The 13,045-nt window shown below is 50.3% G+C and overlaps 1 protein-coding gene across 2 annotated transcripts; it reads left to right on the top strand.

Moving 5' to 3' along the window:
- The first annotated feature begins 1,363 nt into the window (after window positions 1-1,363).
- Window positions 1,364-8,220, top strand: Kcns1 (potassium voltage-gated channel modifier subfamily S member 1). 2 transcript variants are annotated; one of them, XM_034496150.2, is made up of 4 exons: window positions 1,364-1,449; window positions 3,207-3,388; window positions 3,615-4,659; window positions 6,745-8,220. In XM_034496150.2, the coding sequence occupies exons 3-4, from the start codon at window positions 3,634-3,636 to the stop codon at window positions 7,210-7,212; spliced, it is 1,494 nt and encodes a 497-aa protein (XP_034352041.1). In that variant the 5' UTR covers window positions 1,364-1,449; window positions 3,207-3,388; window positions 3,615-3,633; the 3' UTR covers window positions 7,213-8,220. The 2 variants fall into 2 exon arrangements, with proteins under 2 accessions (XP_034352041.1, XP_076786315.1); XM_076930200.1 differs by lacking the exons at window positions 1,364-1,449; window positions 3,207-3,388 and having other exon boundaries at window positions 3,519-4,659; window positions 6,745-7,353.
- The last annotated feature ends 4,825 nt before the right edge of the window (window positions 8,221-13,045 follow it).

The following is a 13,045-nucleotide window of genomic DNA, read 5'->3' as shown; positions in this document are numbered from 1 at the left end:
TATATATATATATATAACCCTCTTTTTATATTTTTAATGCTGATGTTAGAAAAAACAATTGAGGGCTGGAGAGTTGGCTCAGCAGTTAAGAGCACTGACTGCTCTTCCAGAGGCTCTGAGTTCAATTCCCAGCAACCAATGGTGCTCACAACCATCTGCCATGGGATCCGATGCCCTCTTCTGGTGTGTTTGAGGGCAGAAACAGTGTATTCACATACATTAAATAAATAAATAAATAAATAAATAAATCTTAAAAAAGAAAAAATAGAGATAGTATCTCATGTAATCCAGCTGACCTGGAACTCATTATTCAACCAAGAATTAAACTTCTAATTACTCCACCTTTGCCTCCTGACTGTTGGGATCCCCCCCCCCCTCCACCCCCTGGCTGCTGGAATTACAGCTATAAACCCCAGTGCTTGGTTTACACAGTACTCCAGGGCGTCATACCCAACAGGCAAGCACTCTGCCAACTGAGCCTCATTCCAAGTTCAGAACTTGTAAATGACAAAGAGAGATCATGTGCCGCTGATGGTCACTTGGTGTAAACTTCAGCCACGTGGCCTAGAGACTTCTCAAGCCTTACACCTCCAGTTGAGAATTAAGATCCCACCCACCCAGCAAGTACATTCGCATGTTGGGTGAGATGGGACGGGCCCAAAAGAGGCGCTCAATCAATATTGGCGATTATTGTTAAGAGTGAAGGAGCATACAAAGCAGCGGCCCAGAGACGTGCTGGAGGATGATGGAGACTCTCTAAGTTTTCAACACGGCTGTCAGGAGCCCTGCTCCTGGTAAGAAGTAATCAGGACTGTCTAGGTCAGTTCTGAGCCTCCAGGACAGAAGGATGGGTTTCTGGCTTCACAACTTACTTGAAAGAAGAGTGTACTAGCGCCTACTCAGGCGCAACCCAGGGCTACAAGGAGACAAAGCACCCTCCCCCACCTCCTAACTCAGACCTCCACAGTCTGAGCAAGTACCTGGGTGGCACCTATAAAATCAGAAGCTGAAGAGCTTGTCCCTGCCAAGTTTGTGTTAAACATGACTGGACTAAGTCCCTTGAAACAGTGCCTGGCATATATTAATCACTAAAAAGTAAATCCTGGTCGCTGCCATTCCTGGGACAGAGGTTAAAACCTTTCTCCAAAGGTGTCCCCATTCCCTAACCGTCCCATCCTTCCAGGCTCTGACTTTGAAAGATGCTCCCAGCTGTTAGGCCCCCATCCATCCCAGGCAAGAATAGAAACCACCGCCTCCGGCCGCCTGCGGCCTCCCTCCCTTCCCCCGGCAGCGATCGATGCGGCCTCAGCCGCGGGGGACGGGAACACAGGAAAGGAGGGGGCCGCGGGGCCTCCGCAGTAGTGAGGCGCAGCGGGGCCTCGGGGCAGAAAACAGCCCGGGAGGCGACTTAGGGTACAGACGCGCTGGAATCCCTGGAGGCCGAGACAGGTAAGGAGCCTCCTGCGGGGAGGGGCGTGGCTGGGAGCGTGGGAGGTGTGTGTGTGTGTGTGGGGGTGCCCTGCGGATTCCCTTTTAGGAGACCCCCAAGGAGGAACATTGTGACAGGGCTTGCTTACACATTTTGTAAGATGGGATTTAGAAAACCTAGGTGGTGTTAGGATAAAGCTGAGTGGTCTGGGTGTGGGGAGCTCAGGGAAGCGACCAAACACACAGAGGGTGCTCACGAAAAGTATCAAGAGTGCTGAACCGTCCCCTGAGAGACCCACGGACAGTCTGCATGATCTTGAATAAAGTCACCCAGCCTTTCTGACAGACCGGGATTCCCAACAAGAAATGTTTGCTGAATTAATTATCCTAATTCATAGAGAAGTGCGTGGCAGACGGGGGAGTTGAACCAAACAGGGTTTCTAATGGATGATAGAAGTGTACAAAAAACCTGTTTTTTTATGCCAACGCCAATAGAGGATGCAAGCTATGCACCGTTTATGGGCCAGGACTGCGCTACGGGAAACACCACGCTTGTTTAATCCTCAGAGTCTCTCCAGTGCAGTCCAGACTGCAGAGGAGGGTGATGGAGCGCTCAGCCCAACAGCTGGCAAGTGACAAAGTCAGAATCTGAAAAAGAATGGAGAAGAGCTTGATGTTTACTGAGTACCAGGGACTTTGCATGTATTCTCCTAACAGTTCATCCACAGTGGCATGTGTGCCCTCCATTCTAGGTAAGAGAGCTATGCCCAGTCAAGAGACTGGCCTGGGTCAGCACAGCAGCCAAGCCAAGGATGGAGTCCTAGTCCACAGTGTTAGTGAAAGGCACCCGGGCTGTGTGCCCTCCTTCCCCATCCCCTGGGAGAAGGCATTACTGACCCTTAATTACAGATGAGATTGCATAGTTTCACAGAGCAGGGTTAAGACAGTCGTCCTAAATTAAAGGAGGATCAGGGGTCAGGGGTCAGGGGTCAATGGTCAATGGAAAAAAAACTTGCATTTCCGGAGTATCCACCGAAGCTAGACAGTTTCCACAAGCCATCTTAACCCCCGGCAAGTGTTTCTGGAATGAGTGTTATTGTCTGCGTGTGTATTCTGCAGGAAACTAAGATCTGGAGAAGCAACATTTTAGTCAAGGGCCAGGTCCATAAAGGATAAAGTTAAATTCCAGCCCGAGAGACTCAAATAGACACTGACATAGGCGAATAATTTAACAAAGTGACCCACACTTTTAAGTCTATATTCTGATCACCTGGGAAGGCTAGTGGGAAATATGCAACTACTAAGGTAACATAGAACCAAGGTTCAAGGTCAGGTCTGAAGGACACCGCAGGTGTATTGTTACATAGTCTATGCCAGTAGCTCTCGAACTTGACCGTGTACTAGAATTACCCTCCAGGCTTCTAAAAACAGACTGGCCAGGTGCACCGGTGCATGTCTGGAATCTCAACACTCAGGAGACTGGGGTACCAGGATCAAAAGTTTGATATCAGCCTCATTGAGCTGCATGTGAGATCATGTATCCAAAATAAATAGATAGATATATAGATATGATAGATATATAGATATGATTGATAGATGATAAATAGATAGATGATAGACAGACAGACAGACAGATATGAAAACCCAGACTGTGTGCTCCTACATCAGAGGTTCTGAATCATCAAAATCAAGACAGACTGAGACTCTGCATCCTGTGATGATTTTCTTACAGGGAACACACCCTGAGAATCAAGAGTCTCAACTGACTCTCTTAATAGTTGTAGGTAATAAGCCTTAACTATTCCCATCTATGAAGGAGGATAGTGGGGACCAGAAGAGCCACCGTGGACATTTGGCTTCTTAAATCCAAGCTTGTCCAGGAAAAAGAGAGATGTCCTATTCAAGTCCCTAGAAGATGCCAGGCCATCCCGCCAGCCCATCACTTCAATAGCCCTGCACGGTAGGCCTCCTCATTTGTTGAGTCTCCCTGGAGGAGACAAACTGGAAGTGGGGAGAATGGGTAATTTAGTCGAAGTTACCCAGTCTGGGGGTGAAGGATATTCAGACCCAGGCCTGACTTAAGTCCTGGGGCCATTCGACATCTGGGCACCTACTGCATGCCTGGCTCTTCATAGTCTCCAGCACTGTGGATGGAGCCGGATGGAGCCGGGTATTTTAACCAACAGGGAGGTACATCGTGTAGCCATGGTGAGCGAGTTTCCGGGTCCGGGCTCTCGGGTCCCCTGGTGGCCAAGAGACGAGGCGCTGCGCGTGAACGTGGGCGGAGTGCGGCGGCTGCTGAGCGCGCGCGCCCTCGCGCGCTTCCCGGGCACGCGCCTGGGCCGCCTACAGGCGGCGGCGTCCGAGGAGCAGGCGCGGCGTCTGTGCGACGATTACGACGCTGCGGCGCGCGAGTTTTACTTCGATCGGCACCCGGGCTTCTTCCTCGGCCTCCTGCACTTCTACCGCACCGGGCATCTGCACGTGCTGGACGAGCTGTGCGTCTTCGCCTTCGGCCAGGAGGCTGACTACTGGGGCCTGGGCGAGAACGCGCTGGCCACGTGCTGCCGCGCGCGCTACCTGGAGCGGCGTGTGGCGCGGCCTCGCGCCTGGGACGAGGACAGCGACGCGCCGAGCAGCGTGGACCCGTGTCCCGACGAGATCTCCGACGTGCAGCGGGAGCTGGCGCGCTACGGGGCGGCCCGCTGTGGCCGCCTGCGCCGTCGCCTCTGGCTCACCATGGAGAACCCCGGCTACTCGCTGCCCAGCAAGCTCTTCAGCTGCGTGTCCATTGGCGTGGTGCTCGCCTCCATCGCTGCCATGTGCATCCACAGCCTCCCGGAGTACCAAGCCCGGGAGGCGGCGGCGGCGGTAGCTGCAGTGGCCGCGGGTCACAGCGCAGAGGACGTGCGCGACGACCCGGTGCTGCGCCGCCTGGAGTACTTCTGCATCGCCTGGTTCAGCTTCGAGGTGTCGTCGCGCCTGCTGCTGGCTCCCAGCACGCGCAACTTCTTCTGCCACCCGCTCAACCTCATCGACATCGTGTCGGTGCTGCCCTTCTATCTCACACTGCTGGCCGGCGCGGCGCTTGGTGATCGGCGCGGAGCCAGCGGGGAGGAGCTCGGCGACCTGGGCAAGGTGGTGCAAGTGTTCCGCCTCATGCGCATCTTCCGCGTGCTCAAGCTGGCTCGCCACTCCACCGGGCTGCGCTCGCTGGGCGCCACGCTCAAGGTAGGACCGCTGAGGCCGGGTTGGGGCAGAGGGAGAAATAAATGTAGGGCATGGTGGGCTAACGGCTGTATTTATAGTCTGGTTACATCCAGGTGACCATGGACAGAGATGCCACACATTGGGCCGGGAATAAGGCGGAAGGCCAGATAATACGTTCATTTTCATCCTGTAGAACCCCACACACAGCTCAAGGAAAGCCTTGAGGGACCTGGAGTGACGACTCAGTGAAGAGTCCTAACTGATCTTCTAAGGGATCCAGGTTCTGTTTCTAGCACCCACATGTCAGCTCACAACCATTTGTAACTTCAGTTCCGGATGATGCTCTCTTCTGACTTCCATGGGCATTACACACATGTGGCGCCCAAACATATACATGGAGGCAAAACACTCCTGCAACATAAATAAAATAAGTTGAGAGGGAGGGAAAGAGGGAGGGAGGGAGGGAAAGAGGGAGGGAGAGAGGGAGGGAGGGAGGGAGGGAGGGAGAGAGGGAGAGAGGGAGAGAGGGAGAGAGAGAGAGAGAGAGAGAGAGAGAGAGAGAGAGAGAGAGAGAGAGAGAGAGAGAGAGAGAGAGACATTAAAAAGGGCCTAGTGCCGGGCGGTGGTGGCGCACGCCTTTAATCCCAGCACTTGGGAGGCAGAGGCAGGCGGATTTCTAAGTTCGAGGCCAGCCTGGTCTACAGAGTGAGTTCCAGGACAGCCAGGACTACACAGAGAAATCCCGTCTCGAAAAAAAACAAAACAAAACGAAAAAGTGTCTCAAGGTGGCATAAACTAAAGAGTCATGATTTTCTTCCATTGGCATTGCAGAGCGTATGAAGGGCTTGTACTGTCCCCGCTTTACACATGTGGAAACTGAGGTTCTAAGAGGTGACAGGATTTCTGGGAGACTCCTTAATAAGTGGCAGACCCCAGAGGACAGCTCAGCTGTGCCCAGTCCCAGCCGTCTGTGCTCTCCTGAGCCCTAGGCAACTCTGTGAAGAATCCTCAGAAGGCTCTCAGAAGTCCCTTCCACCATTGATGGCATGGCAATTTGCAATCCCAATGCAGGGCAGCCAGGAGGCTAGGGGCTAGCGTGTGACCTGGGAACACCCCTGGGTGCTAAGCAGGTACAGGGAAAAATGTGTTATCCAGACCCCTTTAATTCTTCGCCCTAGAGTAGAGCCTTTTGCTCTCCAAACCTTGCTACTTTACAGAGAACCGGAGCTTGGTGCTCCTAGCTTTGCCTACAAGGAGGAAGACGAGTAATAACCAAGGCTGTTCGAATCAAGACTCAGGCATAGTGTGTGTGTGTGTGTGTGTGTGTGTGTGTGTGTGTGTGTGTGTTAGGGGGGTGACTTGCTACTAAAGAGAGATCCCAAACCATCAACAGCCTCCTCAGCACCCAGAAGTTTGCCAGAAAGACAGAGTCTCTGGCTCTAACCCCACACCTACTTACTTGAGTTCTGGCTTTTAAAACAGACCCCTCCATAATTACAGTTTGAGAGACCCTGCTGTAGACAAGGGGCATCACTTGAGGAGGGAAGTGGTTTTTGTTCTGTGAGATAGCAGACCTTATCCCTGGCCTGTATGCATGCATGCCAGCTGTTCTCCACCATGACAACTAAACATGTCCCCAAGTATTTCCAACTGTCCCTGGTGGGCAAGGGAAGCAGAATTTCCTTATTTGAGAACCAGATGAATGATCTAGGAAACTCATATCCTATCAGTTACCTTGAGGGGCAGACAATATTTCTATATTTGTCAGAAATGTTGTAGAGCAATTCAGAGCAGGAAGCCAACTCTTTGCATTATGAAATATCAGCTGTGGTAGTCTAGGTTCTACAAGAGCATAAAACCATCAGGATCTGAATTCGTGTGGCCAAGTATGTATGCGCCATGTACACAGAAGTGAGGCCTGTGATCAGTTGTAGGGAATCTTGTTGCGTAATGTAGTTGGAAGAGTGTCCTTCAGAGTCAGAGCCTTGGCTCCAGTTCCACCGTTTGACTTTGGACCTTCCTTTATATTCTGTGAGCCTCATTTCTCCTGACGCTAGGGCTGTAAGTCCAGATAGCTCTGACTTGGGTTCATACATTTTCTTTCAGCACAGCTACCGTGAGGTGGGCATCTTACTGCTGTACCTGGCTGTGGGTGTGTCAGTGTTCTCCGGTGTGGCCTACACAGCCGAAGAAGAAAATGAGGGCTTTGACACAATCCCCGCCTGCTGGTGGTGGGGCACCGTGAGCATGACCACAGTGGGCTATGGGGATGTGGTGCCGGAGACTGTGGCTGGCAAGCTGGCGGCCTCGGGCTGCATCCTCGGGGGCATCCTGGTGGTCGCCCTCCCAATCACCATCATCTTCAACAAGTTCTCCCACTTCTACCGACGCCAGAAGGCACTGGAGGCAGCCGTGCGGAGCAGTGGCCAGCGTGAGTTTGAGGATTTGCTGAGCAGTGTCGACGGGGTATCCGATGTGTCTCTGGAGACATCCCGGGAGACTTCTCAGGAGGGGCGCTCTACAGACCTGGAGACCCAAGCCCCCAGTGAGCCTGCAAAATCTCACAGTTATTAAAAGCAGGGTTCTGCATTCCCTCCCCACAGCCGGGAAATCAGCTAACGTAGAGCCGAGTCCTCTCCTGCTTAGGGTCTACATGGGAGCCATCCACCTGAACAATGAGACATAGGGGCCACAGATCTTTCTCGAAAAGCCCAGGGCAGGATAGTACTCTCCTACATTCCACAGGCCCATAGAAAGGCCTCCTCTGAAGTAGGTACGCACCAAGAGGAGGAAGAGGATGGTCTTCATATGCATCTTTAGCCCTGTGCTGGCAGATGGTTATTCCCATTTCACAGATGAGGGAACTGAGGCTCAGCCGAATGCCACAGAAAAGTCAGCTTTTATCTCTTGAAGGAGCTGGGGGCTAAGTCTTTGGAATCTGTGGGATCACTAGCACAATCACCTGCCACACCTACTTCCTAGGGCTGACTTACAGAGAAAGCCTGAATAGACCCTTCTGGGACCCAGACACAGCTCTATATCTGCCACAGGAAAGGTGGCCAACACCTATCCCCAGAACTAGATTCTAGCCAGTCTGTCACAGCGTGTGACCCAGAGAGAAGATTACTTGAGAAGACCCAGCTCATCTCTGAACTGTTGGTGGCAGAGGGATGCCGTGCATGCTCCTGTCCTGCTTGAATTTCTTGAACTTGACACAAGCTAAAGTTATCTGGGAAGAGGAACCTCAACTGAGGAAACACCTCCATCAGATTGCCTGTAGGCAAGCCTGTGGGACATTATCTTGATAAATGATTAATATAGGAGGACCCAGTCCACTGTGGGTGGTACCTCTGCTTCAGCTCCTGCCTCAGGGTTCATGCCTTATGCTCCTGCCTTGCCATCCCTCAATGAACCTGGGATATGTAAGCCAAAGAAACCCTTTCCTCTCCAAGTTTTTGGTCATGACCTTTATCACAGTAGTATAAACCTGCCTACATTCTGCCGCATTCTAACCTGGAAGTTCCCTGTCTATCACACAGAACTCCTAACCCTGCCTTGAATAAAGTCTCTGCTTGAGACTCCTGTCCCTTTTGTCCAGGGCTGGCCCTGTCATCTTTGATGGAGGTAAATATTTTATACTCTCCTACCAAATCTTCTGTCCCTTTGGCTGAACAGGTTGTGAAGGGGTCCTGTACCCCACACACACACACACACAGACACACACTTTTATACGCTGCGACTGAGTACCCCTTTCTATATCACTGGGGCCTCCCCGGCACCCTATCTGCTCCATCACACTGAGCCTTAAGGTAGAAGACATCACCTTGGCTCATCCCCGGCAAGGTGGATATTTAGCACATAGTGCCTAGACTCAGCAATTGCTACAGCATTGCTGGGTACCAGGCACTTGGAGGAAAGAGGAGGGAGACAGAGACCTTGCTCTTGGAAGGGCATGAAGAGCATTGAAAAGGAAACCCATTGGGCAGTCCATCCCCAGCCCTGCATGGTTTTCACTCCCTCACTAACAGATCTTTATTGGGAGAGTCCTCAGCTTAGGCTTCCCATGTGTCCTACAATGTTTCCTTCAGATGCGTGGTAATTTTAGTGTCTTTAGCCTTTTTTTTTTTTCAAAGCCTCCGGAGGAGGAATGTACTCTCCAGCTTCCCATAGCTTCTCTTCCATCCCCTCCCATACAAGCCAGCGTGTTCCATGTCCCACCCTCCCCTGTCCAGTTTGCCTTGGCTGCTGGGCTTCTGGTTGCTTACCTGGTTCAAAGGCTGTCATGGGAGAGAACACAAATGCCCCTATGCTAACAGCGGGAACTAGTCGGGGAGACAAACTCCAATATGATAGTCACGAACATTCATGACAGTTAACTTTACTCGGGAGGAAATGCCGAGCAGTCCTTCTCCACCAGAGTCTGTAACCTGAGACCATGCAAGAATGCTTTCCCAAGTGAGTGATGGTCTAATCTGTTGTGATAAAGATAAGCAGTAATTAGGGGGGAAAAAAGGTTTCTGAGGAAGAGTGTTCCAGAGTACCCAACAGATGCCCAATAATATCTCTGGATTGCAGTGGAGACAGGAGCTAAGCCAAAGGGCCTCTCAGTTGCTCCCCTACTCCTCACCTCTCCTGCAGATTCTCCTCCTAACAGCTGTGCCCCAATGAGGGACAGACTGGAGAGTTCCCCACACCCTCCTCTGGCCTAGCCTAACGCACACCCAGACTTCCTGCTTCTTCAAACAAGACTCTAAACATGGTGTGGGGACCGACTGTCTACTGCAGGTTGCATGTCATCGGAGCAGCAATGTCGTGGCTCCCTCCCTCTCTCCAGCGGATTGGTGGGAAGTCTTACACAAATGCAGACCCATGCCTGAGCACCTGCCTCAGGCAGCCTGGAACTGGTTGCCAGGTTTCTTCTGGGAGACTGGGGAAGGTGGGCGATCGATAAAAAGGATCCCTTCATAATCCACATCCTCAGAGGGCTTGTCTGTGGCAGCAGCAGTTGGGACAGTTTGCATGTGACAAGAATCCAGTTGGAATGAACATCAGAAAGTCTAACTCAACCAGGCTTTGTGGCACACGCCTATAAGCCCAGAGACTAGGGGGGCCTTACAAAGATCTCAGGGACAGCCTGAGCTACAGAGTGAGTTTGAGGTCAGCCCGGGAATTTAGTGAGATCCTGTTTCCAAATGAAAAGTGCTGAGATTGCCGTTTAGTGAGAGAGCACTTATCTAGCATGCCTGAGACCCTGGGTTCAGTTCCCAGCAACACGAAAAGGAAAACGAGTTAATTAGTCAAATAATGAAGATGATAAGTGAGAGCAAGTGTGAGTGTTTGCAAACGTTAGAAACAGACAAATTGGAAGGTATGCCCATCTCCAGTGGGTCTGTGACAAATGACCACAAACTCTGTGGCTTAAATAACAAATTTATTCTCACACAGTTCTCAGAGCTAAAAGTCCACAGTCAAGGTATTAGCTGGGCTCCGCTTCTGGGAACTGTAAGAGGAGAGCACCAGCCTGGCTCACACCTCCTCAGCCTCTGGCATCGCTGGCTGTCTCTGCCCCTGGCACGGCATCACATTTTCCACTGTCTATTAAATTTCCCCAAACCATTCTCCTATAAAGATACTTGTGATGGCATTTAGGGTCCATGGGGACAATCCAAGATGATGTCATCTCGAGATCCTTTCCATTGCAATTGCAAAGACCCACATACTGAATAAGAACATTGGAGGCCACCATCCAGCAGGTAACGAAGAGTAAATCAGGTTCCCCCAGTCAAATTAAAAAAAAAAACAAAAACAAAAACAAAAACTGACAAGGCCTGAGGCAACAGAGCAATTAGGAGAGTTCTGGGGACCTCAGTAGCATCCCAGAATCCTTTCTGTTTAGGGGATATTGCTTTCCAAACATTCACTTCTAATTACCTTCCATGTGTGTGCGTGCATGTGGTGGTGTTGAGAAACCCAGCGTTGCAGTGTAGTGGTTACCTGTTATTTTTGTGTCTTCTTTAAATGACAACACATGGCTGTGTCTTTGAATTACTAACTTTGTTCCATTTGCAACATTTGTAAACCCAGAATTCTGTTGTCCAGCCCCACAAAGAGAAAAGCAGATGACTCAGCCAAACCACCATCCTTCCTGGAGGGAAACTGGATCTGTAAGCAAAATGATGCAGGAGACTAGGTCTGGGGATGTTTCAGAGGTTAAGAGCACTTACTGTCATTCAGAGGACCCAAATTTGGTTCCCAGCACCCATGCTAAGCAGCTCGCAAGTGCCTGTAACTCCAGGTCTGGGGAATCTAACACCCACACACCCACACATACTTGCACAACTGCGTGCATGCACACACACACACACACACACACACACACACACACACACACGTTTCTAACATAAAGGAAAGGTCACATATAACCCAAACACTGGTTCCCTCTCCAAAGAGAAGACACCCCCAAACCATGTCCTGTTGGATGGATCCAGCTCTTCACTGGTAACAATTTTCCCCACTGGTGCCACTTATCCTACCTCAGTATTCTGTAACAAGCAAATGAACTGTTCCAGCATGTTCTGTGTATAAAACTGGAGGGACAGTGATGAAAGACATAGTCGTGAGGAAGACATCACAGCTTCATCCCATGTTGCAGGGCACAGAGGCTGCTCTTGGCATGGAGAATGTGTTCTATGTGCCATGTCACGTTTGTCTTTGACTGGCACTTCTGCTGGTTGAGATTCAGTATTCGATAGGGTAGCCTGAGCCTTTACTCCTAGAGAATCTGAACCCTTGAAAGTGCTGGGAGCAATAAGATGCCTCAGGGGATTCCCTGGCCTTACACAATACCTTGATGCTTCTGGGTAGCATTGATGGAACTTCCTCTTGATGGCAGAGATGATTACCTGGGACAGCACCGTTAATTCCCTATATACTTGTATTTCTAGGAATAATATCAGAAATGCACAAGTGACAGACCCAGTCCCCGATTCCAGGAACTCACATCCCTTAAGGGACCATTCTGCCCATGGTCACCAAACCTTAAAGCTTTCAAAACTCAAGCTATAAAAAGGGAAGGCAATGGATTTGTAAGTGAGTCCCTGTGCCTCATTAGAAGACAGCTACACACTTCCCCAACTGTGAATATCTACCTCCTCGTGAAACAGCACATCTCTAGAGTCCACTTGAATCCTTGCCAGTCATCCTTGACTTTCTATCTAGGTGGAGGACAGAGTGCCCAGTTCACAATGGGCACCTTTGGACACAAAATTACTTGATGTCCACAGTTAGCCTGAAATTCATTCTCAAAGCCCAACAGCAAGGCAGAAACGGACAGCAGACCCTGTTGCATGAGAAGAGAATGTGCCTTTCACAAAGAGGGAGATAAACCCAGCGTGTATCCGTGAAATTCTATCATTTTCTCTTCCTCCGTTCTTCCATCTCTTTCCTCCCTCTCTCCTCCTTTCTTTCTGGTGCAGGTATGCGTAACACATGTGTGTGCGTGTGTGCATATGAATGTCATGTCTTCCTTGAGTGTTTCTCCACCTTGTATTTTGAGACAGGCCCAGTACTCCTGACCTAGACATTCCTCTGAGCAAGGGCAAACACATGCTGGGGTCACTGGAGGCCATACTTAGTGGGATTTATGGGAAGAAACCACAACTAAGTCCCGTCCAGCATACTGTCTTCAGAAATCTTTTATTCCTGTCCTCTACAGAATGCCAATGGATTTGGATTCTGTAAGGCCCAATTCATGTGAGCTAGCATTTGGTCCAAGTTTCATTTGCCAACTCATTTGGTTGCTAGAGGCCAGCCAGATCCTAGAGCTAGAATAGAGAAGACCAAATCCCTGGGAAGGGATTCCTTCTCAAAATCAGAGATGGCCCCAAATTACATTTTCCCCACAGAATCAAATCAATCAATCAATCAATCTCTCTCTCTCTCTCTCTCTCTCTCTCTCTCTCTCTCTCTCTCACACACACACACACACACACACACACACACACACACACACACACACACACACTTTTCCGCCAGCTCATGGTATCAATTAACACGTGTTTGCAATTCTGTATGCCCTAGATTCTTTCCTGCCCAGTTTACTTTTAGCTTTCCAGGCTAAATTGATTCCACCTTCTAGTTCAGCAACCTTGAGCAAGAAAGAATCTGGGAGCTTTCCTACACCGAGAAAGGTCGTGAACTGTGTGTCAATTCTATGGGGCCTTGGGCTTATTCCCACTCTCAGTGCAGCCACGCCTCTTGCAATCCCACTTGACCAACGCTAAACTCCATAAAGGTGCGAATTTGGCAACAGCCAGTTACCAACTTTATGAACTTCTACTCCAAGTATCCAGAGATTCTTTACTGTAGAACGGAAGTGCTCTTTATCTTGTGTCCCCCCAAAACCAAA

Source organism: Arvicanthis niloticus, chromosome 2 (genome assembly GCF_011762505.2).
Source record: "Arvicanthis niloticus isolate mArvNil1 chromosome 2, mArvNil1.pat.X, whole genome shotgun sequence".
Taxonomy (NCBI): domain Eukaryota; kingdom Metazoa; phylum Chordata; class Mammalia; order Rodentia; family Muridae; genus Arvicanthis; species Arvicanthis niloticus.
This window is presented reverse-complemented; position numbering and strand designations above follow the sequence as displayed.

Bases quoted from the DNA above. Each gene is read 5' to 3' on its own strand.
- Kcns1 (XM_076930200.1), top strand. From the start codon at position 3,589: ATGGAGCCGGGTATTTTAACCAACAGGGAGGTACATCGTGTAGCCATG. The intron at 4,660-6,744 runs GTAGGACCGCTG...ATTTTCTTTCAG, and splicing joins CGCTGGGCGCCACGCTCAAG to CACAGCTACCGTGAGGTGGG.